We start from the raw sequence: 26,762 nt of genomic DNA, 5'->3' as shown, positions 1-26,762 counted from the left end.
CCCGGAGAGCCGGTGTGTTGCCATGGTAAAGCCGTCGTTTAGCTGAGCAGTCCAGTGGCACTAGGTGCAAAGACAACACTGATATCAAAATCTTGCCTTGGAAAAGGAAGGTGCGTAACTGACCTGATGGGAGAGGAGTCACTGTCACCGCATGGTTATGTGATTCCTTTATTACCTTACGGCACAATGATCATAAGGAAATCTCTGAATGTTTATATGTAATGTTGATTTCTATCTCCTTTAATAAAATGTGAACTTAAGCTGGGTTTATAATTCTGTGTTAATGGGTTACCACACAGTTTATTCAGGTAGCAGCTGCGGCACACACCATAGCTGACGTGTGCCTCCTCAAACATGTAGTGGAACTACATGTCGAGGATGCAGCACCAATGGGAGGTACCACATGAAGACCATAAGAACTGTGACTGGTCAGTATGGGCTGCTTGTTTTTTCTCCAACAAGTCTCCAAAGCTGGATGAGAAAATTAGAAAGTGAAGACAACATCAAGGAAGTTTTAAGAAAGACTCAATAGTCTTTTTAGGAACACACACGTAGCAGAAACATTTCCACTGAACGTAAACTAATGTAAACACAGGGTTTTCACAGCATCTTGCGTACATTTCCTAACAAGTGTCCAAAGCAATTCAGCAACCCACCCAAGGAACAGTTGGGACAGAAGATCTACTTACATTATAAGGGATAACATGGGATCCCTCTGATGTTGACAGATGAATCAGCCACTGTCTGCAGTAAACAGTTTTAAGTTGTCTTAAGCCTCTTGCAAGACTCCTCTCTTTACGACTTCCATAATATTGCAAGAAGGATTCCGTGGCCACAGTAATTACATTATGCAAATTTCAATTATGCATCAAAGTCCCCTCTATCTGTTCAGATTCTTAAATCCAAAGCACCTTTTCCACCCAAAAACCGAGCTCTCGGTTTTGTGTACACCGAGAAATCTTCAAAATAACTTAAATTCCTTTCATTTAGGTTTGTTTGACGTCAAAGTGTTGTGTTTTTCACTTTTTAAGATACATTAAAAATGCGCAGCATCTGCCCTTGGAAGAATATCTGTGGTCTTGCTTATTAATAATAAAGATGCTGTGCCTTGCACTCTGGCCCTCTGTGAGAAGAACCGTTTTCTCTGAGGAGAAGCTGGCCTGAACTCTTGGCCCATTAGGAAACTGCTGCTGTGAGCAGATGTGATTGGCCATTATTGAGTCCCACCCTAACTCCACCTGCTGATAGTGGATTCCTCCTAGAAGAGTGTTCAGTCATTAGTTAAAGCTTCAGCTAAAATTATGCTTGAGCCTTTTGGTCAACAGAATTGCAAGAATAATTTAGTGATTGCGTTTGGACCCAGTTTGTAAGAAGCGGAACCCCAGTTAAATGTATTTTCACACCCCGAGACACTTGCTCACTAAAAATCTGTGCACATGAGGACAAAAAGCATTGAAAATGTACTCGTGACAACCTTTGAGACCCTAATTACACTGTTAAAGATAGGTAAGTGCAGTGTAGTCTGCAGTAGTACAGTACAGAGCATATGTTTTATTAACTGACATTTCGACATGTTTCAGCAGATCTGTTTTGGAGAGGATTTTGTCACTTCGGTTTAAAAAATCAACATTTTTGACAATAAATCATCATGGCTACTTCTTTGTGTGAATGACACAAAGCCCGGTGATGCATTTTCCCTTTATTTTCCCGTTTTGCACAAGTTATTACGCACTTTTTGGATTGCAGATGACAAATGCAGTAATGTACCTATTGGATTCGAACCTGCAGTATTGATCTGAATGGATGGGGCGCCACTCACATTGTTGAGACCCTGCAGTGTTTTTAAAGTTGTCTGCAGATTTACAGCTCAGCCCATTGAAAAAGTGACGCCCCCCCCCCCCGCAGTAATCACACTGGCTAGTGTTTTCCCAAGGTGTTGCCATTTTCCTGTCTAAAGCACTTACTGCATGACTGATAGGCCATTACGCTAAAGACGCACACACACAGCGTTGCCCCTGTTGATGGGAATAAGAGATGCTGTTTTCTAACTCTGTGATGAAAGTGGTTTGGATTTACTGATTTTGAGCCTCATCGCACAAATAAAAAAATTGCCAGTACGTATTTCCAACCGTGTGTGTATTTCTCTCTCTCTCTGTGGGTTCATGCGTGTTCACAGTCATGACCAGATTAGATTTTGATGGTGGAACTAAACACTGCGGCGGTGTGCATTGTTCACCTGTACACACACACACGTACTTGTCATACATTAGTTTTGAGGACACTCATTGAGAGAATGCATTTTCCTAGCCCCTTACCCTGACCTTAACCATCACATCTAAATGCCCAACCCCAACCCCAACCCTCACCCTAACCCTGACCTAAACCTAATTCTAACCTGGAGCCTAAAACCAAGTCTTAACCCTCAAACGGACACACACACACACACACACACACACACACACACACACACACACACACACACACACACACACACACACACACACACACACACAGAGGCCTACCTAGAAAAAATCATTAGTCTCATTAAAATTATTTAGTCCATCTGTCAAAAGCCATATAGAGTAAAACAACGTGACATTTAGAAGTCTGGAACATGTGGGAATCCAGATATATAGTACGTTATCTCGCTGGACAGCATTTTATTGCAAAATCTCTTCCTTGATGTCAGTAATGGTGTTGATGCTGTATGCTATAAGCCCACCAGTCAACCTGTCTGTTTCAGTGGCTCCAGTGTTGACTTCAGGTTATCTTTCGACACTGACATTGTTAAGCAGCGGCCAATTGTAGTCTGATCGTCTCCCTTTAAAGTGATTTTGTTTCACCATCTCTTGCAAATTGCAGATTTTATATCACCTCAGGAACTCTGCGCAGCCCGGCAAAGTGGTTGTCATATCTTATTTATGTGTCTTAGATCTCATACTATAGCTTCAACTGAGTTCATCGATCTCAATAATCACAAATAAAGGGTTAATACCAATGTTTTCCGTTGTTTTTGTTGTGAACACTAACAGTGGCCCTCTCTCCCTCTCCCGTACAGCCTGCACCCTGTCTCTGTATAATTGATGAGTGGTAAAGCAGAGGTATGAAAGTCATCCTGGCTCTTTAGAAAGAACTCTAAAAGCTTTAAAGAGGTGTTTAGCGGTCACAGGAAATGGAGGTACAGAGGGATGGACAAAGCAGGAGAGATGGGGAGATATATAGAAAGAGTCACTGAAGGAGAGAATTAGTGATTGATTAGGACTGTGATAGAAAGATGATAGCCTATTAGCTCAAAGTAGGCAATGTGAATATATCATCCACACTACTCTCTTAGATAATAATGTATCCATCAACATAAAGAGCACACATCCAGTCAGCTGACAGACTCCTACTACGTATCAGTTAATCTATCAGTTTATCGGGATTGGTTATGAGGTAATAATTCAGCTGATGTTTGTGTGGATTAAGTATCAACAGTCAGGCAAGTAAGTGAGACTACTACGACTGCTACTACTGCTACTATTAAGACTTGCATTTTTTCTTTGGCTTTGCCACCTTACAATTGCACACAGTTTGTTTCGATGTTCCCACTCAGCAACATTGAAAGTTGGATTTGTATTTAAATTTTAAAAGATATTACATACATGGGAAGGTTTGTCTTAGACCCAAACAGTTCACCGATGTACAGTTTATCACAGCACATTTTGGTGGTATCACAAGTAAAAGGTTTAAAACAGTGGGTAATAACGCTGCAATTTTTGCTGGAATGAGGTTTGGAAGTGTCATTTATACATACTGGTCATTTTGAAATGGAGGCACGTCATAAACACTCTCAACCGATACTGCGAAGTTCACTTGTACAGTAGAGTTCAACCTACTCTCTCCAACACACACCCCATTCCTGTAGAGAGGCTCATTATCCTTCTGCCTCCCAAGGAAACTTTCCACTTTCCCTATGCCTGTTGGGATACCACCGTGCATGTGTAGGCTGCCTGGTTGTCTCTTTATTTCTTTAGATCTGGTTTTCCTTTTTTTGGTGGTGGTATTATTGAGATGCAATGGGCAGCGAATTTAGGCGTGTTTGTCTGGGAGCAGGTGCTGGATCCATCTATACCTGTACACTATGAATCTTAATAAAAGTTTCTGCAACATCACTTCTATAGATCATCTGTTGCTGAGTGGGCAGTACATAATAAACCAAAGCAAGAGTTGTATTTTTGTATCTTCACACCACGACTGTGAATTTTCACCTCCCACAGTCTTTGCTCACTCAGAAACTTTGCATCATGGCCACATAGAAAAGGAGCAGTGCAGGAGTTTGAGAAAGGGAAGGAGCATTTGCTATGGCAATACATTGATCTTACAAAAAATAATCAAATTTGGGCCATGGAAGGAAACAAAGGTGTGGTATCCAATTTCAGAAATCATGGAAGGTTAAGAGAGCCACAGATGATAAGACAAGAGGTAAAACAAGTGAACAAGGAACCCTTCTTTTATAGTATTGTCTTTTTGGTGTATCCTTCACCATTCTCTGTCTATATACCAGAGAATTGCACAGAGTTAGTGCTTATCCCTGCTCTGCCAGGCCTGTGCTGTGCTGCTATCATATGGGAATAAATGTTGGAGCAACTTGAAGGTTAAAAGCAGTGACTTGGAAACATTAACGGGTTCAGACTTGTTTGAAACCCTCAAGGCACCACGACTGATGTGCACTGCTGTCTTCGGTTGATCCTGATCAGCTGTTACATGTGAACTTACATGTTGTGCTGCAACACGGGAGCAGTTAAGAAATCGCCTCAAAAATCACACATGTGGTTTGTTTTCTTTTGAATGAATCAATAATTTCCTAAATTTGAGTTAGAGAACAGGAAGTCCCGAGACGGTTTTTACCTCTTCGATCAATGCTGATCGTGTGGAGGCGATGTCATCAGTGGGAGGAGCTAGTGCAAATGTTTACAACCTGGGCCACCGTTGTCCCTGGTAACCAATGAGCTCCTCCTCTGATGCTGGCCAACACTGCGGGCGGCATCAGCTGCTGTCATGGTGATGCTGCCTCGCTGATCACCCAGCAGAGCGTGGCCGGCGTGCGTGCGTGTGTGTGTGTGTGTGTGTGTGTGTGTGTGTGTGTGTGGTTAAAGGAAAACATTAGATGTTTATGTGTTTAAACTTACATCATTAGTATACTCGCTCACTTGCTTGGTCGATCACTCACTTGCGCATACTCTCACACAGACACACACACATCGTATGGTATCTGTGAGTAGTGCATTAGATTTGTGGTGCTTGAGAGTATGCGAGGTGTTGCGTCACATACGCGTTCTGTGTGTGGGATGAAGCTTGCATATCGGCTCTCTCCCACACACACACACACACACACACACACACACAGACGTCTCCACACAGACACACTCTTTTCTCCCTCTCCCGCAGTCTCCTACCTCCAGCCTGTTCTCTGTCTATGCTGATATAATCAACACAGATTAGCTGACCACGAACAATCACTTATTATGACCACAAACTAATGAGACTGAACGCAGCATAATGACAGCTCCATCTATCCTCCTGTGATTATTATGGAATGGTTTGACACCACTGAAGGCTTGACCTATTCACTGCTACCCCGCGAAAACTTCATAATTGCATATAAATGATGATGACGTGAATCAGAAGCTTCACATTCTCATGTCATTGCTTCTTTAGAGAGTAAGGTTTTTTATTATCTTACAGCAACATTGTCTGCTAGTGTGATATTACCAGGCCAAGTGATATTGGTACCCTTTGTCATGCAGTGACACACGGGAGGTGTTACTGGAAGTGACAGGATCATCAGAATAGAATTGGTAAGGGACAGCATGTAATTGGAAAGGCTATTGTTAGGCAGATAATACAAGTCAACAGCAGGGTTTTGTCGCTTGAAGGTGATGCTATCCCTCTTGGCCTGTAACTGTTGTCTCCCTGTGGGTCAATCAGTGTGTTTCTTGATTAAAATTAAAGTTTAATGGAATGTAAATCTGTGGCATCCTGTGACACAAATAAACCTTGGCGTCGCCAGCGGTTCAAAGAGGAAGGAGCCTGCAGCAAGAAAGGTTTATAACAGACCAACCGGGACAAGTTGTGCCAAGGCGTCAGGTCTTCACTGTCAGATTTTAAATGTTGCTTTGAAAGAACAAGACTGAATTTGGTTTAAATTTGTTAGGACATCTTGGTAGACAGTGTGCTGCTTACTGTTGGTTTTAATAAAATACATCATGGCTGCACTCAATAAGGAAGACTCAAGTTACAAATGCAATAGCTTGTAATATGACTTTGCGTTCCATGGTTAACTTAATCTCTTTGGGTTTCGGTATTGTTTGTATAAAACAAGGAATTTTAATATGTCACTTTGGTTTCTACAGAATTATGCTGAGCATTTTTCACTTCTTATTGAGGATTTTTAGACAAAACAATAAATTGGAGAAAATTGTCAGCAGAAAAATTGAAAGTGAAAATAAAGTCGCAGCCTTTCTCCTTAGGATGGAGGATGAACGAACAACCACTGCACTTTGTTAATAGATTCTGCAGTGTTGGAAGTTAGCCCGTGTAGTTTTAAATCACGTTTGTGTTGTGTTGCAGCAGCGGCGGCAGCTCCTTGATCTCTGCCAACAATGACATCTCAAGACTCTGAAAACAGTTTCTAATTAAGTCATGGAGGAAGAGATCTCCATGCTGGCAGACACAGTGGACACCTAGACAGAGAGGGAAAGAGACAGAGTGGCACACCTCATCTGTAACAGACACTGGGACCATATCCTTAACAGAGAGTACCGTTACAGAGGATTACTTCACTCGGATTCTTTGGCTCACAGTTGGAGCGAGCCACAGCCGGCCTACCCAACAGAGTACAAGCTAGGGCTTCACCAGAAAGGGCGGGACACAGAGGGTGACACAGATAGATGGGATTAGAGAGAGTATTGAAGTCTGAACACCATGATGAATGAGGCTCTCAGTTACCGTTGACCTGTGTGTCCTGACCTGGGGAACTGATCTTACCCAACGGGCCAACAAGTAGAATCACTTCCAGAGGTCAGCAGTTAGTGTGAGGGGAGGAGGCTTACCTGAGATCTGCTCTACAGAGCATAGAAGACTCAGCTCTACCACTGCTGACCCCACTACTAACTCTCAGATCCCATTACAGCATATAATAGCCCTGCTTATGGTATTTGGAATAATGAGTGATGATTTTGGATTTCACCCGATTGCACATTATAGCAGACACATGCTACTCTCAGAGATGTGTTCCTTGTTTTTAGTCTGTGCTACACAGCTAAAACTACATCTGTCTCATCAATTTAAATCATAAAGGGAGCCACAACTCAAGGTATCAAAAATTTGTCATGAGCTTTGGCACAATGTTGTCTTTGAGCCCTACATACATATTGGGAAGGAAACATTTCATGATAAATATGTTGTAACTGAAGTGGATGGTCTCGAATATAATGGGCTTTCAGACAAACCGAAGAGTTGCATAGGACTGAAAAATCTTAAGCGAAGAAACCCAAAAATCCCGCAGAATGTCGATCACTTCACCAATTTACAGCATTTTGGTCCTCAGACATTCACCAGGTAAAATAATTCATCGGGAACTTAATAAAGTGAGTACAAGTGATCAACAGTGTGCAGTATTCTTGGGTTTTGTCAAATAGTGGCCAGTAAAAGCTTCCCGTTGATTCTGGATCTCTTAAGTTTGTCTAAATAGAAGGCAAACACGCAACTTAGCAGATATTTTTATTCTGCTCTCTTGTGGAAGTTGAAAAGGCTTTTGCAGTTACTGGAAAATCCCACTTTGTGGGACAGGTAGTCTTTGTGAGTCCTCAAGAAGCATTGGGCCGTTATTTGGTTGGACAGACTGTATGTGGTCACACCTTTTTATACAAGAACCAAGAACACGCAATATCCCTCCACTGAGATACTGTGGATTCAGTGTACAGTATCTCCCCAGTACATTTTAGTGACAGACCTCTATGGACACTGGTAGGAATAATTTTCCGACAACAAGTGACAAACGAACTCATCAAGCCAGAAAAATCACCCCATTTAAATAATGTTTTGAGTGTTTTGGCCTTTAGCCTCTTTTGGAGACTAATCTTGAGCTAAAGTGACCGAAACACACATTTGTTGAGTTTCGGGGCTCCTTGCAGCACCCCATATTAATTTGTAGGTACGATAAACTAGCTCAGACTAGCCGAGTATCCACTACCTCCTCTGAATGAAATGGCAAAGAGGCCATTGTAACTTTGTGGCTGTTGAAGAAAGTCGAGGGATCAACAAGCGAAAGTCCCAAACCTTCTACCCAGGATTAAGTGGAGACCAAACCAGTGCAAAAAAATAAGCAAGCACTGGACTGGGATTTGTAAGCCAGCCAGACACACAACTCCAAGGGAAGGCTCTTGTTTCTCTCTCTGCTGGATGCTTAAGAGGGCAATTGGTTAACACATTAGCTATAAAAACAGCTTGATACAGTGATGGTACTTCAGTGCTGTTTTCTGTGGCTTTGTTTTGGAAAATAAATGTTTTCTCCTCACTTTACATCATTTGGCTCCTGAAGTAAAGGCCAGGCCTCTATATCTTACCTCTATCTATTTATCATCACATAGAATATGAATTAGTGCAGCTTTAATTTAAATGCGAACGGTCCAAATTGAGATCATTTTCAATCATTTTCTGCAGTAAAAGTTTAGTTAACTTCCCAACCCCAACCCCAAACAAATCCCAGCTGTAATCATGACAGACTCTCTAAATTAATACTGATTTATTCTGCCATGTTTTGTGTGGCTGCTGGTGTGATATATGATAATAAAGATCTTAGGCTGATCACCCCATGGAGACCACATCTCTGCTGTGTAGAGATATTTATATCCTTTACCTTCACATGATGTCAGTGTATCAGCAGCCGTTATGCAGTTATTCGTCAGAAGATTAATTCGCAATTATTTTGAAAATCGTTTAATCGTTCGAGACATTTTTTTAAAGCAGAAATGCCAAATATTCACTGATTCCAGCATCTTAAAAGTGAGGATTTTATGCTTTTTGTTGTCCTACTGCATGTGATAGAAAACTGAATATCTTTGGGTTTTGAACTGTCGGTTGAATAAAGCAAGCAATTTGAATGTGTCACCAGTAGCAATTTGAAATTATAACAGACATTTTTCACTATTTTATGACATTTTATCGACCGAACAATTAATTGATTTATCAAGAAAATAATTAGCAGAATAATCGATAATGAAAACAATCGTTAGTTTCAGCTCTGGTTCAGTCACAAACACATAAGAAAAGTAAACCAGTTTGTATTTTTAAATGTTGAGAGAGCTGATGCCAGTTTGACACTTCTAACAATTTTGCAACTCTCTAACCATAGATAATTAAGCGGCATCTAGTACACAACATTTGTTGTAATATCCTGGGTCCCTCTTAACATCAGTGTACCTAAAATAGCATCATGCTGGAGTGTGCATTTGCAAAACATTGCCCGGAAGTCAAAAACTACCTTGCGTTCACTATTCAAATTAATCAGTGATACTAAGATGAAACCGACCTATCAGGTAACCAACCAACTAACACAAAACCAGTTTCAGTGATTTGGTTAATGGGATATTTTTCATATGCTACATACTATAGTGCATAAATTTGTGGCAGCATTATTGTGTAATTTAAACTCAAGGTGGATTTAACACCCCTGCTGCCGTGTGCTCGTATTTCCACCACCATTTTTTATCCAAGAGTCGGATAGACATTGATTTGACATGCAGTGCTGCGGCGTCTTTGTATGATCTCATGCATGCTGTCAGTCAGTGCTAATAATATCCGACGGATAACTCAGAGATGATGAAGGAGCAGTGCTGTTGAGAGGCATCGTTGCATCTGCCTTAGAGTATGTGCGTTTTAGTCTCCTATCAGTGCTCCATCTGTCCGTGGAGTCCGAGCCCCCCTGCTGGTGACTTTTAGTATCACAGCCCCGTCTCCCTGCAGACAGTCGAGTTGGAAAATCCTGATAATTGATTTTTGTTGAATGTTTTACACAGGTCCTTTTAGATAATCACTAGAGCCCCTGGCCAAGATGTTATTTCCTGTTACATGTCTGCTTTCCCCTTTTTTGTAGATTTGATCCTCTTTAATTCTGTTTGGGCATAGTCAGACATCAGTTTCTGAGATAAAATGCTGAGGAAGTTGGTGATAAAGATGTAATTTGATTGGGGGAAGCATGGGAGCAATAACAAAGAGGTTGCAAGTGTTCAGAGGATTTGATAAAGGACTAAAGGGTTGGAGTAGAGGGAATTGCATTGTCTGAGAGAATATGGGTAAATGTAATTGTGGATTGCTTTTTCTCCTGTAAATCTTTTGCTACTGAGCAAGGCACTTGGGGGGGTTGGCACTCCTTCACTTTTTATCAGAAAAGAGTTGTCTAAATTTCATATTTCGACCCTATTCAGCAGCTACCCTCGCTACGCTGAGTCAGACTGACTGGCGAGGAATAATACGTGTGCGTGTTCACTAGACTAATTAATGTATCAAGTAGACTAATTAAGTGGAGTAGAAAAGGTTTGGCGCTAAACGAGGATGTTTTTTCCCTGGATTTTCAAACGTCAGTTGGGTCAGTCTGAAACAGAACATAAAACGAGGATTTAATTAAGCAAAGCATTTTACAGAAGTGAAATAATTGATGTGTTTATTAATGTGTTATTTAAAAATTCTTTTCGGGGACGTGTCAAAAGGGAGCGGTGTAGAGCTTGATATGGTGTGGGAACGCTGACTCAGAAGTTTTATACACAACAAAATCAGAAATTAGTTGACACGTAGTGGTTATTTTTGCCTGATAAGACTGGGCTATTTTAAACTAAAACTCCTCTAAATCTCAAACCGGAAGCCTAACCCTCCAGGGCAGCTTTGTTAACTTCAGATGCCTCACTCCCTATCCTCGTTTCTATCTCTCGTCTTCAACCACGCTCCACACCATCCCTGCCTTTTTCATTTCTCAGCAGCCCCGACCCCTGCCTACCCCACCCTCCGGCACTGTATTAGAGCTGGCTTCATTTAGCGCTGTGATGCTAACAGCCTATTCTCCTTGCTCATCCTCCCCTGACTGAGCGGTTAGCCTGCAGCGCCAGCAGCACTTTACACGGGGAACACACACACATACCCGCTAACACACTGGGTAGCTATAACAGGCTTTCTCTCAACCGGCCTCACCCTCTCTTCATCTCTTTGTGCTCTCCACATGAGTGCTGCTTGTTAGTGTGGGCTCATCTCTCTCTCTATCTCTCTTTCTCACTCTCTCATCAAGTTGGTTCGGGGCGAGTTGTGGCATATATTAGCTGACATTATATATTACCCACAACCAGATACGTATGTGTGTGCGTGCGTCGCTCCAGCCCTATGTAAAAAACAATGGCAGCTCCTTTTCTTTCCTAAATACCAGTTGTAGGCAGCCAGAAGCTACAATTAATCTGATATGAAAAATATTGTCAGTTTCCTGGTTGTTGTGTGTTTTTTGTATAAAGGTGTAATTAGTCTATAGCTGAAACAATTAATCAATTAGTCGATCAACTGAAAATTAATCTGTAACTATTAAAGTAATCAGTTAATCGCTTGACTTGTTCTTTTTTCTAGGAAAAATGCCAAAAATTAATTGGTTCTAGCTTTGATTAATTGGTTCTAAGTGGTCTAATCAAAATAATAGAGATCCTCCGTGGCCTTCTTCCATTCTCACAAGCAAGTAGGCCACCGCATAGAGACACACACACAAACCTACAGCAGGCATTTCATAGACTGTGTTTCAGCTGACCCGGCCTGCCTTGTGATGCTTTAAAAGAACAAGACAAAGGTTGATGGAAGGGACTGGCCTCCACCAATCACAGCTCTCCATTCATTGCACACACACACACACACACACACTCAGACACACACACACACACACACACATACACAGGCTGAGCTCTGAGCACTGTATCACTGTCCCCAGTTGCCTATCGATTAGTCATGCCTGGCTGCTGTCATGTGCAGGAGTCCAGGATAGTCCCTAATTGGTTAGTCCAGGAAAGAGAGAGAGGGAGAGAGAGAGAGAGGGAGAGAGGGAGAGAGGGACAGGCACTGAGAGAGGGAGGCAGCGTAGAAAGATGAGCGAGGCTGGGAAAGAGAATTGTGCATAGAAATTTGGCCTAATAAATAAATCAACAGAGAGACTAAAAAGACAAGATGAAAGAAGGCAGACAAAGAAAAGCAGTTTTAAGTTTGACTTTGACGTCTTCTGAACCTGAATCTTTAACAGAAAAAAGTCAAACATAGGAATCTAATCTGAGGTCAGGTACTGTTTTACTGTCTCTACTTTTCTTTTGGATCACATGAATCAAACTGCATCGTCTATGGAGCGGCTAACAATTCAGCTTCAAAGCCAGAGTTGCGCAACAGCATAGGTGGATAATATGAGTTACTCCGAGTGACTGACCACTGGAGTGGAGCATAATCGCGGAATGAGAAAGAGAAATCTTCCACTGGAGTGCATGAACCGACTCTCATTCTCTACAGAAACGGACACATCAGGACTGAAAGGAGGCTCAACCTGTCCAAGCGGTCCTGCAGCTTCATCTTAGTCCGGAACCTTATATCTTACTACTGACCCAGTAACCCTGAGAGATGCTAAGAGGGTCAATGTGCTCCTAAGGGGAGAAAACTGAGAAGAGGAGTTTTAAATATTCCACTAAAGGAGGATGCTGTGCTTTTCAGGACTAGCGGATGCTCTAATCCATAATGGAAAAGAAATGGGAACAATGCCTACAAAGGAAGGATGTATTTTAATTTCCTGATTGTCCAGTGATCTTAACACACTGAGACACACTGATATATGGCAAAGAGAGTGGAAGGGCAGGAATTCCAACTTTGTACTGGACACAGAGGAGGATTGGTTGTTCTGGAGAGGCATGGCCTACATTATTCGGACACAAGTGATTCTGAGGAGCTACACCTTTTTGTCATCTCTGTAAAGGAGACATTGTGGTGAGGGTGAGATAAAGAGATATAGAGGACGGAAGAATATCTTTGTGAGTTTTTATACATTTCTGTAGCTATGACAACTTATTTCCACAGCCATGAGTTCTGTTGTAGCCCCAAGAAGCCCAGCAGTGGCTCCACTAAGGGCAAATCCGGCAAAGGAAAGGCCAAATCAACCAAGAGCCTCTCTCACTCAAAGCATAACCAGAATTTACTGCAAATACAGACGCCGAATCACCAACTGCAACCTTCGCCGCTGCACTCGCCAAAGCACCATCCCCATTCGCCGAAACACGGTTGCCATTCACCAAAACATCTGCTTCCTTCTCCCTCTCCGAGCTACTACCACATAGCACCGACATCTTCAAGTCATCAACTGGGTCCACAAACGCCAACGTACCAGCTGGCTCCGCAATCACCAAATCCCCTACTGCACTCGCCAAGCCACCACCAGCTTCACCCATCGCCAAGTCATCATCAGCTGCAGCATCATCCTCAGAACCAGCAACCGAACCATCCTCCACCCAGTCACCTGCTTTCTTCGCAATCGACACATCAGCTCTACCACCATCACCAGCAGCAGATGCAGCTCCATTCATCCAGTCACCACTCCTTGTTCCAGCAGTACGGAAACCACCACCACTACCCTCCTCCTCTTCCTCATGCCTCCCAGTCGCTGTCTATCCACCCTTTTCACTCACCACAGCTCCCCCTGTGTTCAGGGCTGGCTGGATATGGGTGGAGCACACTGCCAAACAACCTGGTCGCCAGGGGCTCCCGAGGGAAGTTCCCCAACCTGAGGGACAGCGTGAAGAAGAGTCCCACAAAAAGCAAAGCCAAGGGCAAGGCTGAGAGCCGGCCATGGCCCAATGACACTTATATCTGGACAGCACACTCGATGGAAAGTCCCACACATGTGCCGCTCATGCACCACTTCCCACAAATACAGGCCCATGTGCAGGTAGGTTTGATGGGTGGATAGTAGATGGGTGTTTCTGTACAAGAGATATTGGGTTTTAGGGCCAAAGATCCTAGGAGAGAACAGTACGTGTGCATTTAACGAATTGTAAAGGACATTCTATGCTGTTACAGAACACAGGCTGTGGTTATGAATAATGCAGTGGGACTAAAACTGTGAAAAACCTGGTGGACTCCTTCACACCGTTAGCACAAAATATGTGTGCTTTAAAAGCCAGTAGGTTTTGCTCATACACCTTTGTCAGGCATTAAAAGAGAGGCCCGACCAAGGTCTACACATAAAGGCCTACAAAGCAGTCTTAAAGGTGCACATGTAGAGAAGCTTTCACATCACACAAGGAGCAAGGAGTTCCACACAGTTTTCGTTGATTTTATTTTATTGTTGATATTGTTTGCAGCCACTTACATCAGCATTATTTGCGCACACATCCCGCAGCTTGGTTATTCTATCGCTTTAAGATGGTAACTAACTCAGTTACTTATCAGCCGAGGGTAAGAGTGAACATATGAAGTACAAAACACCATTTTACGGTGGTTTTATTTTTCTTACCTTACCTCACTTTGTCTTATTTACCAAAAAAATTTTTTTTAAAAAGGAAAATAATTGGGCAGAACAAGAACTGGGCTTCATAATCTTTAAATAACTTTAAATAACTTTTAACTTAGTAAGTGTTTTTGACATTAATAATGTCTGAATGAATTTTGGAAATTTCAAAAAAAAAGTGTGAATAACGCAATCAGGAAACAGCACAAGTTATGCAGTCAAATTGATTGCGTATTCCATTAACGTTCAGAGTACCCCTGGGAGTCAATACGTGACGAGATACTGTATATTAGACACTGCGAGAGCGATGGGTCAAAGAGAAAAGGGAATGAATGTAATTGGTGACATCAGTTTCCGTCGAACACGCAGTACGACCCCGTGATGGTGAGTCTACATAGTACAGTAGCTGCTGTAAGCAAGCCCTAAGAGTTGTACTTGTATCTGAGCACAATAGTGTAGACATTTCAGAATTGGAAGGTCACTACTGTAATGTTGCCATTATCTTTGTCAAACTGACCTTTTTAAGTGAAGCACCGACAGCCTGAAGTGCTTCAGTTCTTCCTCCACTGAACCTGGGCTCCGAGCCGTCGAACCAAATTGCAACGTCATTCATAGCGCGTGCGGGGTGTGACTCTCGGAGGGATGCTGAAAGTAATTCTGGGTAAATGTAGGAAACCAACAGACCAAGCGGATGGCAGGTAAATGAGCGATTTACAGGAATAACTCATCACAAAACAAAGCCTGCAGCTGATCGAACGTCACAGAATGATGATAATAGCGGTGCTTATGATATTTCATCTTCCCTGATGATATAATCAAAAGAGCATAGCCATCCAGGACATACAGTTCGTATTGCACAAACTCTACTATAGTGACCTGAAGAATAGAGCATGGCAGCTGCCTGTTAGCTGTTGTTGGGGTGGTTTTCGTTCTGTACATCTGCTGCGGACGCGGTGATCAGAGGTAGCAGGCATCAGTAATCTGATTAGCGTGATTAGCATGGCCGTTCTAATTTGATTAGAGTCACACTGATATTAGAAGTGGAGCATTTGTGTGTATGAATGTGTGCATTAGTCTTCACCATGTAACAATAGCTCCTCTGTTCTATAAATAAAATCTTGTGTAGCAGAGTGTGCGGCAGGTAAGGTCAGATGTTAGGGAAACAAACCTTTGAATTAAGATTTCAAATGTTATAAATGTACGCAATCACTCGCCATTGTGTCCAGTTAGGTTTGTTCCCTTTTTCCTTTGGCCTGTGTGTGTTTGCGTTTGTGTGTTTGTATTTTCTTGATTGTATGAGTGTGTGTGCATGGCATGTCATGCACAGCACATTGCACATTGATTCATTATTTGACTACTTGCCGTGCATTGTTACGTCTTTTGGGAATCTTGATTTCTGTTTACCCAATCCAGATTCATCTGCTAATTGATATCTGACTAATCATGACGATAGCGTAGAAGCTGCGCGCGGCACGCTGCACTGGCGGAGGATCGTTTTCCGAAGTACACACACACACACACACACACACACACACCTACTTCAACATTTCCAAACAACCTGATAAGACAAACAGGGATGGTCTGGATCTCTTTCTAAGCTGTGCTGTGCTGGACTGAACCAGGCTATAATGCCAAGATAACACAGCTGTTGTAACAGCAATTATGTAACAACGAACAATGACTTGCACAGAGTGACAAAACACTGTCTGGATATGGATGTTGTGTGTCTTTGTGTATTTCCCTGTGAGCGCTTGTTTGTTTATATTTGCGCGTTTGTTCTTTTGGCCTTTTCATGTAACACTACCCCATGCAAACATACTCACACACACACACACACACACACACGCATATTGATGTTACATAATATGCAGACTGACATGGCGTGTCAATGAAATCACCAGCTGACCGACAGACTGGATTTGTCGCTCTGTGAATTTCTCACACACACTCACACACACACACACACACACACACGGAGAAGTTTAACTGATGTGTATGCTCCTGTTACAATGATGAAGGTGTCAGATAAGGTTGAGGCACGTGTGAGGCAGTGGCAAACAAATTAATTTTGGCAAGTGGTTGTTTGGGTAAAGCCAGTCAGCATAAAATGTTAATGGATTACACTGGCATCAGGTGAGATGACTCAGTCAATGTCACTTTGTTGGACAAAGAAAAGGAATGAGGAAACTTGTGGAAGTTCTGCGAGAATGCAAACGGTTTCAGAGGCTGTAGAATCATATATATAAAATGCACGGTGTTTGGCAGTCAGTGCTGCTAATGTTGTCTACCCTCCAAACTAAATTTGTATTGACTAAATATCTGGTAACACAGTGGAGACCTGTTATTTTCGTCAATATGAGTCGACATAGCTCATTGAATTATTTGCAGACAACCACAGGTTAGACCAGAACCCCGTGATCTCTACTTGTGACCCCACATCACAGGTTGTAGCAGTATATATATATTTTTTTCCCTCTCAGATTTCATTGGAATGGGTTTCAAGGCCCAAAGTGGTGAAAATATCCACTACTCTATTTTACAAAAAAAAAAAATACAAAATTTTCTTTCATAACCCTTTAATCATCTTGTGAGTCCTCAGATTTATCTTGGGATCCCATGGGGGCTTCCCAGTCCCTTTTGTGATGTTTTGTTTGGCCTTTGCATTTAATCTATAAGATTCGTTACAATGATAAAAATCACATTTTAAGAGCAGACCTGATTTCTAAATTCTAAAGGGAGCAAAGACTGTTACTACCTATTGGAAATCATCTGCAGTGTAATTCTGTAATCAGTGGTGAAATATAGCTAAGTACATTTACTCAAGTACTGTACTACAGTACAATTTATACATTTCCGTTTTCTACTACTTTATACTTCTGATCCACGATATTTTAGTGGGAAATATTGTGCTTTTTAGTATTTGACAGGCATATTTACTTGTTTCTTTGTCATTTGAAGTTCTACATTAGTAGCATAATATAACTCTTAAAGGGGCCATTCTTCTGCATAATGAATTATTCCACCATTGTCTGTAATATTCAAAGCTCTCACATCCTGAGAGTTGTCTATGACCGTAGCACCATCGAGGTTAAAGGTTCGGCTCAGGCTTATTTTTTCTGAAAGTACACAGCATGAACATGTAGCATTGTAATATTTCTTTGAGTCAAGTGGCACCTCAGAATATTTCTGATCGTAGTTGCTAAATAGAGCGTAGTGATCATCTTTAACCTCCATTTGTAACTTTTTCTTTCTTGCCTTCATTCGCATAAACCCAAACACACACACACACACACACACACACACACACACACACACACACACACACAAACATATCCTAACAACTGCAACTGTCAGCACGTTCTCACTCCCTCCTCTATAACCATAAACAGAACTGTATCCCCTTCATCTCTTTCATTCACCCTTCCTCTCAGCCTTCCTCCACATCTGTTCTCACACTGTTGATTTTTTTTACTGTCTGCACCCTCTGCTCCTCGTTGCCGTTGTTGAGCATTCAGATTTGACTCCTCCCACCATACCTATAATCCCCCCCCCCCTCTCTTTCTGTTCCCTTGTGGGATCAAGCATACAGTCAGCTTGACTGACAGACAGTTGGGCATGTGGTGGGGAGAGAGAGAGACATGGAATGAGAAAATATATGTGTGTGTGTATGTGTCTGTGAGAGAGAGAGAGAGAAGATAAAGGAGTGGAAGGGGGGTTGAGAGAGGTTGAGATTAGTGTAGAGGGATAGAAGCTATTGCTGCTCTGTTGCACATTGATGCCGTGAAGTCTGGGTGGACTGTCCTTTTGGTTGGCTAGCTTGTTTGATCCTTGTCTAGTAGGTTGGTTTGTGACCTGTTTTTGGCTGGAGCCAAAAAAGCCGGAACTTCAGATTACTTGGACGTGGACCCGCTGGCTCCTTACTGGGCCGCTGACTAGAGCTGCAGAGGCTGGACTGGCGAGCGCTAGATACTTCCTGTGGAGAAAGTTAGAGGAGACAGGTGGAACAAGTGGAGGCAGGAGGTAAAAGGGTGGAATGATAAGATGGGGGCTGAAACTCCCCTTGGAAATACAGGGAGAAAAAGATACCTTGTGGCTACTTATTAGTCAGCGCGAGGTTTTTCATTTGACGTGCTTGCGTAGGAAGCGAGAGGAAAGATATAGTCATTCATCTGCCGCTGCTCTAACCTCTAGCTCTTTTAGCAGCGATCTCTCCAGGACTGGACTCTTGAAGGAGGCCGGGGAGGAGGAGGAGAGTGAGCTTCGAGAAGAACCACTTGGGGGGAAGGGCGAGAGGAGGAGGGAGGAGGCACTTGTGGTAGACAGGACACAGCGTATTGCATCTTGGATTTGTAAAAACAAGATGAATCAGGGATGTCAATTTAATTTAGGACACTGGATGCAACTGACATACAATTGAGATAGTGTAGTAAAATATAGTGTCATAAATACCATACAGAGTATCCTACAGGCTGTGAGAGTACAATGTAAAACGCAAATGTTCAGGGTATTGTGATGTAGTACTTTGCGGCGCGGTGCGGGATTGCTAAGCGTTCTCCATGGCACAGTAGCAGAGCTTCATAAAACAGTTTAGTACATAAGTCCAGTATAAGGGCTGTGCAGTATGTCATGCAGTGTATGCAGTCGCTCCATGGTGGTGATCTGTAGCAGAGGTTCTCAACATGCTGTACCAAAACATGAGACGAGTAAGTCACTGCCACTGCTCTCTGTTTGTTTGAGTGTGTGCAGGTTAAGTTTCACGGTGGGGAAGTTTTTCGTGATAATATCCTTGAATTTAAAAGTGATCGATAACTCTTCTGTTCTCTCGTGCAGGCCAACCCCCCTCCAGTGGTGGTCAACGCAGACAGCATCGACACCCCCCCATATGTAAGTATTTGCTCTAATATCATGTCAGCAATGCCAAGTTCAAACCTCTGCCCACCTGTGTACTTTGCATCTGCACCCTGCGGGTTACTGTAAAATCTCGGTGGCCAACTGTGGCCAAGTGTTTCTAAAGAGTTTTCTGACTAAAGTCGAGTGAGGGGAAAAAAAATCACACACATTTAGGATAAAGACTAAATACGTGTCAGTGGTTGTGGGTGGTTGACCAGTGGTGGCTGGAGCTGGCTTTACGTCTGTAGTATAGGTGAATATGCAAAATTAAACACAGTTAATCGAGATTTTTTTCTTTTATGCAGCTAGAACAATGAGTACAACCTGAATTTGAACATAACAACTTAGTCATTTAAGGCTGAACTAATGCTACTCTGTGGTGTGGTGATTATGATGTGAACGCCTCTGGTGTAGGAATTGATTTTTCGTTCGTTAGTGCGGAAATGATTGGTCGATTAATTGATTTGACAATTGACAGAAAAGTAATCGCCAAAAATTTTGATAAAAATGTATTATTAAAGGTTATTCTACTTGCGGGACTTCTGGGAGCTTCTACTACAAATGTGCAGTAATTTGAATATTTCTCCACAACAAATGTGCAGAGTAGTGATAGTAACATCCTGGTTTTAGACAAAAAGCTCAGTCCAGAACTAGATGGATCCAGATGTCATTTTACTGGTTGCCAGCTGCCAGAGAGAGTCAGTGTCTGTTGTTGTTAGATAAGTTCATTATGTAATTACTGTGGAATTACTCCCCGCCGAACTGCCTGGAATAAAATACACAGAGAAAAAGATTTCTCTCACGCAGATTTCACTCAATATATGTCTGATATGATCCCTGACTGTTACTCTCTTCCAAAGAAATGTGATTAATACATGTAACAAACGCAGAAAAAAAAAGAAAACCTGTTTACTTTCATTGCCGATGACTCTTTTGAAAGCCGGCAGGGGTTTTTTGCAGCTCAAAATCAGGCAAAGTTGGTACGGCAACCTTTTTTTTTTTTTTTTCCAGTGGGAAAATTATAAACACAATGGCAGCTGCATGATGCCATTGCTGCCTACTACAGGAAGCACTGACTATAACTATGATCATCTTAAAACTCTTATTAATATAGAGTTACAGTACAGCCGATATTTTCCTGAATTAATTAAATATTACAGGACATTTTACAGGAATTGGAACCCCAAACTTTTACCTATTGTCCTCAATTTGTACCAGAATAACCTTGTGTTTTATATTTATAGTGAGTTATAAATACGGCCTACAACTACTACCCAATCCATTCTAAATATGTACGCGAATGTGGTAGGTAATAGTAGACAGTACACGGTGGCTGATAGTAGATTGTGCCCTCTGTTTGAAATGACAGGAATTCAAAATCTAAACTAATCTGTCTGCACAGAGACACAGATTACAGCCAAGGGGATTACATGGGCCATTGGGATGCCACTCGACTACTGTTTTTGTGTGTGTGTGTGTGTGTGTGTGTGTGTGTGTGTGTGTGTGTGTGTGTGTGTGCGTTTTGGTTGTTGTGTGTGCCATGCCTGCCTGCCTGCCTGCCTGCAGCCGCTATAGCAAAAACAACAAACTCATCTCCAGTTATAAACCAAGTGGAAAACCGAATATATAATAGTCTGCTCGGATCAGATTTAATTCCGCGTGCTTTTCATTCAGTCAGAAAAAGTAGATGTTAATATATTTCACGGCACAGACAGTCCTGGCCGAGCAGTGTGCCTGGCTCACGGGCAACTCATCAGGGATGATCTTAAATATGACATCAGAGACACATCATCATTAAGTACGCATCACCAGTTTAATCTGCGGGATTCATGCGTCATTCATAAATACTCAAATGCCTAAAATTCACTTCTCTGTTATTTTGATATTCGCTTCATGATGTGTTACCTGATGAAGGAAGTAATGATCGGATAATCAGCCCGGACACTGTATGAGAATCGGAGAAGAAGCTCCCGAAGGCTGATGGGTGTTCGAAAATATCCCACTGACTGGCGCAGAATATTCAGCGTATATGCTTGAAGTGCAAAAATGGTGAGAAAGTGAACAGAGCTGCGATAAACAGGAAAGTCTGACGCAACATGGGAGGACAATGTACCTGCCAGCGCCAACTGACGTGTCACAGAACAAAAGACGGCGTTGAAATTGGGCCGTAACTAACAATTGTTTTCACCATCGATTCATCCGCCAATTGTTTCCTCTATGGCCCGTCGCTCTTTCCAAACTGATGGTATCAAATGTCTTCTTTTGTCCAGCAAACAGATATTTCATTTAATATAAAGCCAATTCTAACATTTGAGAAGCTGAAACCATCAAATGTTTGGCATATCGGCTTGAAAATGGACTTACACCATTAATCAATAATCAAAATAGTTGCAGATTAATTATCTTTCGTTCAACTTATCCACTAATTGTTGCAGCTCTACATAGAAATAATTAATGTCAAAAGCTCTACTCAAACTGCAGGGAAACGGCCTTCAGTATTTACCTTAATTTACACAGCTCTCTTTTCTTCCTTTTTCCCTTTTTATTTTAACAGGTCAATGGAACAGAAGCAGACTATGAGTATGAGGAAATCACGCTGGAGCGGGTAAAAACTCTCAAACACTGACAACACACCGCTAGCATGCGTGCTTATCACACACACTGCAAACATTCTCAGTCACACCAGAACCTCAGAAAGAGAAACCTCCGTCTGTTCAGACCGACCTCTGTCTTCCCTAAACACACCGAGAACATCGACAGCGCCGTCAGGAGCAGGAATTATTTGGCGGGCCTGTCCGTTTTAAACCAGGAGAAACGGGAACCTGTGCATAGACAGAAACATGCAAAAAGACCAAAAAGCTTTCTTCTAAAGGGGATTCTAACAGGTTAAAATAGCTCATTGATTTTTGAAACTGGCCTTTTGCATAAATTTGTGTGAGCTTATTTTGGTATCATCCGACTCTGAGTCAACAAAAAAATTGGAAGACAAAATATACAATTATCACGAACTTAAAAGCTAGAGCTCAAGATTACGAGATCGTTTTGGGATATCTGGAAACAATGAATGTGGCAAGTCACACAATATATTTGAATCAGCCATTGCAGTATTTAGAAAATGCACACGCTTGTGATATAACTTGGTTCATGCTCTATATCTAATAAAATAAATCATATTTTAAAAATGAAAATGTTGAAAAGATCAGCCTCAAAGTTGTTGATAGTTTTCACTTCCTGCGAGCTTCAAAACAAAGCAATTGTATGGACTGTAAGTGCTTCTCTTTCCTAATTAACATGTGCAATATAATAACACTGACACTTTTGACAAGTGCATTACATTTTGCTGTTAATACTTTGGTACTTTTACTTAAGTAAGACTTTAAATGCACAACGGTTATACGGTATGTAAGTGGATATATTTGCTACTTCTGCCTAAGTAAATGATCTGAATACTTCTTACAGCGTCGGTCAAGGCTGAATCCAGCCAACGCAGTTTACCTTTTGTTTAGCTTTTATTAGAATATTTTACTACACGTTTAGGCTGTCAGACATCTTTGAGGTGAAGTAGTGAGGTATGCATAATCACAAACATAATGATACTAAAGTAAGTTCAGTGACAGGAGTGTTTTAAGGAAACACATACAACAACATAAATGAATTCATTAAGTACTTTTTGGATGACGGATTAGGGGTCACACAGTAGTTTACAAACCACATTGTTCATCGCCGGAGAAAAAATTGACTTGTTTTTATGTCTCCTAGTATTACGACAAAACAAATCAAAACTTTTGAATCTAAAAAACAAAACAGATTAAATAGATAAAATCGGAGTATTTATTCATAAAACGCCATCTGCTCTAGCTTAACTATCTTCAGTTATCTTTCTCCTTTCCCTCCCTCTCATCCTTCTACTTTTCCTTCACGCCGTCCCACCGTTGGTCTGACTCTGCTGCCCCAGTTTCCCCGTCCTCTCTACTCCTCGTCCATCCTTCCCCTACTTTCCTCCCCCTGATCCTCCTCCCCCGTCTCTCATTATATTCCCCTTTCCTCACCCCGAGGCTCGCTGTCCATCCCTCTCCCTCTCTCACTCTATTCTCCCGTGACCTGGTTCTGTCTGCTTGACTGGGTCTGCTTTAAAGACACTATGGACATACACACGCAAACGCAGGCACAGACATTACACTGGCTTTATACCCATTGAAAGCAATGGCTGCCATCAGGTGATGTGTTATAGAGGGGATCTAATTGTAGTTATCGGTTATCAATTTATATGCACTTTTATTTATTATCAAAACGTTTTCGCTTGGTGATTTGCTTTGTGGCAGAGCAGGTAAAATTAAAAAAAGATTTTAATGAAAATCAGTCAAACGTTTTTGACAGTAACGTTGTCATTAATCCTGCAGTACATCATCAAATCCTGTAGCAGCAGAAATGATCTTTTAAAAGCAATATTGATAATCGGATTATGTGTATTTTTCCCATTAAAAACACACTCTGTGTAGGGTAACTCAGGCCTTGGGTTCAGTATCGCCGGAGGGACCGACAACCCACACATCGGAGAAGACCCCTCTATCTTCATCACCAAGATTATACCTGGAGGGGCAGCAGCACAGAATGGACGACTCAGGTATATACGCTCCTTGTTGTGAAATACGAGGGCTCGGCATGTAAAATTGGGGGGCATCAGTGTTTAGTAAATGATGGCCTGAACAGATTTTTGTTTAGGGCAACGCAGGTACAATTTAATGACGATCACAGCTGATTCTTGTGACTGTAACAATCGTTGTAGACGACATGAATTCAAACCGACGGTCTCTGATATTGGCAAAACCTTGCATTGACGTTTGGAGGTTTGCAGTTTCAAGGTGCACAGTATTTAAAGCTGCAGCCCACGCACGAAATACAGCAAAAATGTTCATGCATATAGTGTCACAAGTGAAGGTCGCGAGCAGTTTCTTGACCGGGTAACATTATTGTCGCAACACATCATCGAGGTCAGACAGCAGTTGTGTTGTCAACCATGTAGCAAAGCCGACAGACCCAGTCGACATATTAAAATTCTGCTGTATGGAAACAGTAAATGAGCTGTTTGTTGGTGTGTTTCATCACATGAAAGTTTGAAGACCCGAATTTCATGTCTTGCCCTCTACAATTTTGCCCAGGAGTTTCACTGCCAGTGGTCGTAGAGAATGCTCTTCAGGAACCGACAGCATATGTCTGGTTGAACCAGGCGTCCTCCCATAAATGAGCCTTCCTTCACTTCACTTCTCTCTCGTGGCATCGCAACCACATCAAAAATCCTTCTACCTTTTCCTTAATTGAACCTTAAAAAGGAAAGTAGTTGAATAAAAGGCCAAACAACTAAAAGAACTTTGTCAGGAATTTGTTCCCCCTCTGCTTCCTCTGTAAAAAAAAAAAAAGCAAAAAAAACAAAAAACACATTTCTCCCATGTCCAGTTTGAGAGTGAGTGACTGTAACGTTTTGCATTCCTTCACCATTTACCTCCTCATGCAAGTCAAATGACATCTCTACTGCATGTGACTTTGCTTTGCAGGGTGAATGACTGCATAGTCCGGGTAAATGAAACAGACGTCAGGGAGGTGACCCACAGCGGGGCTGTGGAGGCACTGAAAGAAGCGGGAGGTCTGGTCCGACTGTGCATACGACGCAGGAGGAGCCTCACCGAGAGAATGATGGATATCAAGCTGGTGAAAGGGCCAAAAGGTGAGGCAATGCTACACAAGCAAACATGGACGTCTGCAGGGGTAAGGCAGTTCCGGACCCGGACTAACTTTTCATGTGGCCCAAAGGAGCAGGTGCAGATGTGAAACATTGAGAAACAGCCTCTGGTTGCTCAGGACGGAGATTAAACCTATGACGTGTTGTTGTCGTTTTCTGTCAGGTTTAGGATTCAGTATAGCAGGTGGAGTTGGAAACCAACACGTCCCCGGCGACAACAGCATCTACGTGACGAAAATCATCGAGGGAGGGGCTGCACACAAAGACGGACGGCTACAGATAGGGGACAAACTTGTGGCTGTAAGAAGCACCTTTTTATACCTTTTTTACCCCCTTCTTCTCTTGTTTTCTTCTCTGCACTAGGCAACGTGTTATCACGCAAATTATCATCCAGTCTACGTACGTTACCCTCTAAGAAATGCAACACAGTTTGCTAAGTTTGCTTCAACAACTTTCAGATGAGAATATAAATTCAGGTTCATTAGCCCCAAATAGGTCGTGGATATCCCTTAACATCATGCTTTTATTGAATTTACGTGACAAATATCCCTTAGTAACACTGTATATGAAATGAATGGCCCTTATGAAAGCCAGAGGTGTAATTTTTCAGCAGCAATATAACCAATTTTGGGATGATCCTCCTTGTTTAAACTTTCAATTGAGTTTGGAGCCTCAATAAGGTGCATCATCTCCGTTACCCCACTTTATTAAATCCTTACATATTACCTACTGGCTATGTTATTCTCTAATACTAAATTAGGAATATTAGGGGAAGTACAATGTACAGGGGTAAGCATGTATCAGGTCTTTACTCTTCTGCTCAGCCTCCCGGCCTGTTACAGGCGATTTGACACAGCAGCAGACCCACTCGGCGGGGAACTGAGTACGGCGTGATGAGGGCTTCCTCTCCATTAGATCAGTGTCCAGCAGTAGAGGCTAGGATGCATGACAACAGCCACAGAGCTGCGTGACCGCTTCCCCATTGTATGTTTTATGCGGCGGTCAGGTATGGTGTTGCATCGGGCCTTAATGTTGTCCACGGGCTGTCTGTGTGTGGTTAGGCATGTCTGTAAATACTAAAACAGCACATGTCTTTGTGCGTCTCCAGGTGAACAGCTCCTGTTTGGAGGAGGTAACTCACGAGGAGGCAGTGGCCGCCCTGAAGTCGACTCCTGACGTCGTGTACCTCCGTGTAGCCAAGCACACCTCCCTTTTTATCAATGACAACTTCCCTCCACCCGATGTCACTAATTGTACGTGCACACACACACACCGCAGAGCTTTGAGCATAACACTTAACCACGAAGCAGGCACATAGTATGACGTTGCTCGTAGTTTATTGCAAAACGTGGGTTTGTGCAATCCGGCACCTTCCAGGCGCTGCGGGCTCTCACGTCTCACTCTCCTTCGCAACATCGGAAACAACTTGCAGTGAAACGGTGCTCTGGCGAATGTGGCATTTTAGAGCCAGACGGTGTTGAGCTATCAAGAACAGCGGGGAGCAAAGCCGCAGGGGGAGGTTTTTGCTTTGGGCGGGTGGGTTCGTAAGGAAGCTCTCATTTGCCATTAGACTTTGAGCAGACGGTAATT

At 42.4% G+C, this 26,762-nt stretch overlaps 1 protein-coding gene across 2 annotated transcripts in view; it reads left to right on the top strand.

Annotated features, from left to right (window-relative positions):
- LOC120790544 (disks large homolog 1-like) overlaps positions 1 to 26,762 on the top strand; it is a 113,706-nt gene that overhangs the window by 43,775 nt on the left and 43,169 nt on the right. For both annotated transcript variants that reach the window (XM_040128174.1, XM_040128176.1), the window contains 6 exons: positions 19,376 to 19,429; positions 21,990 to 22,040; positions 23,935 to 24,059; positions 24,988 to 25,157; positions 25,336 to 25,472; positions 26,281 to 26,425. In XM_040128174.1, the coding sequence (XP_039984108.1) occupies positions 19,376 to 19,429; positions 21,990 to 22,040; positions 23,935 to 24,059; positions 24,988 to 25,157; positions 25,336 to 25,472; positions 26,281 to 26,425 (682 nt within the window). The remainder of the gene's footprint in view (positions 1 to 19,375; positions 19,430 to 21,989; positions 22,041 to 23,934; positions 24,060 to 24,987; positions 25,158 to 25,335; positions 25,473 to 26,280; positions 26,426 to 26,762) is intronic.

The sequence above is a fragment of the Xiphias gladius genome, chromosome 6, assembly GCF_016859285.1.
Source record: "Xiphias gladius isolate SHS-SW01 ecotype Sanya breed wild chromosome 6, ASM1685928v1, whole genome shotgun sequence".
NCBI classification, from domain to species: Eukaryota; Metazoa; Chordata; class Actinopteri; order Istiophoriformes; family Xiphiidae; genus Xiphias; species Xiphias gladius.
This window is presented reverse-complemented; position numbering and strand designations above follow the sequence as displayed.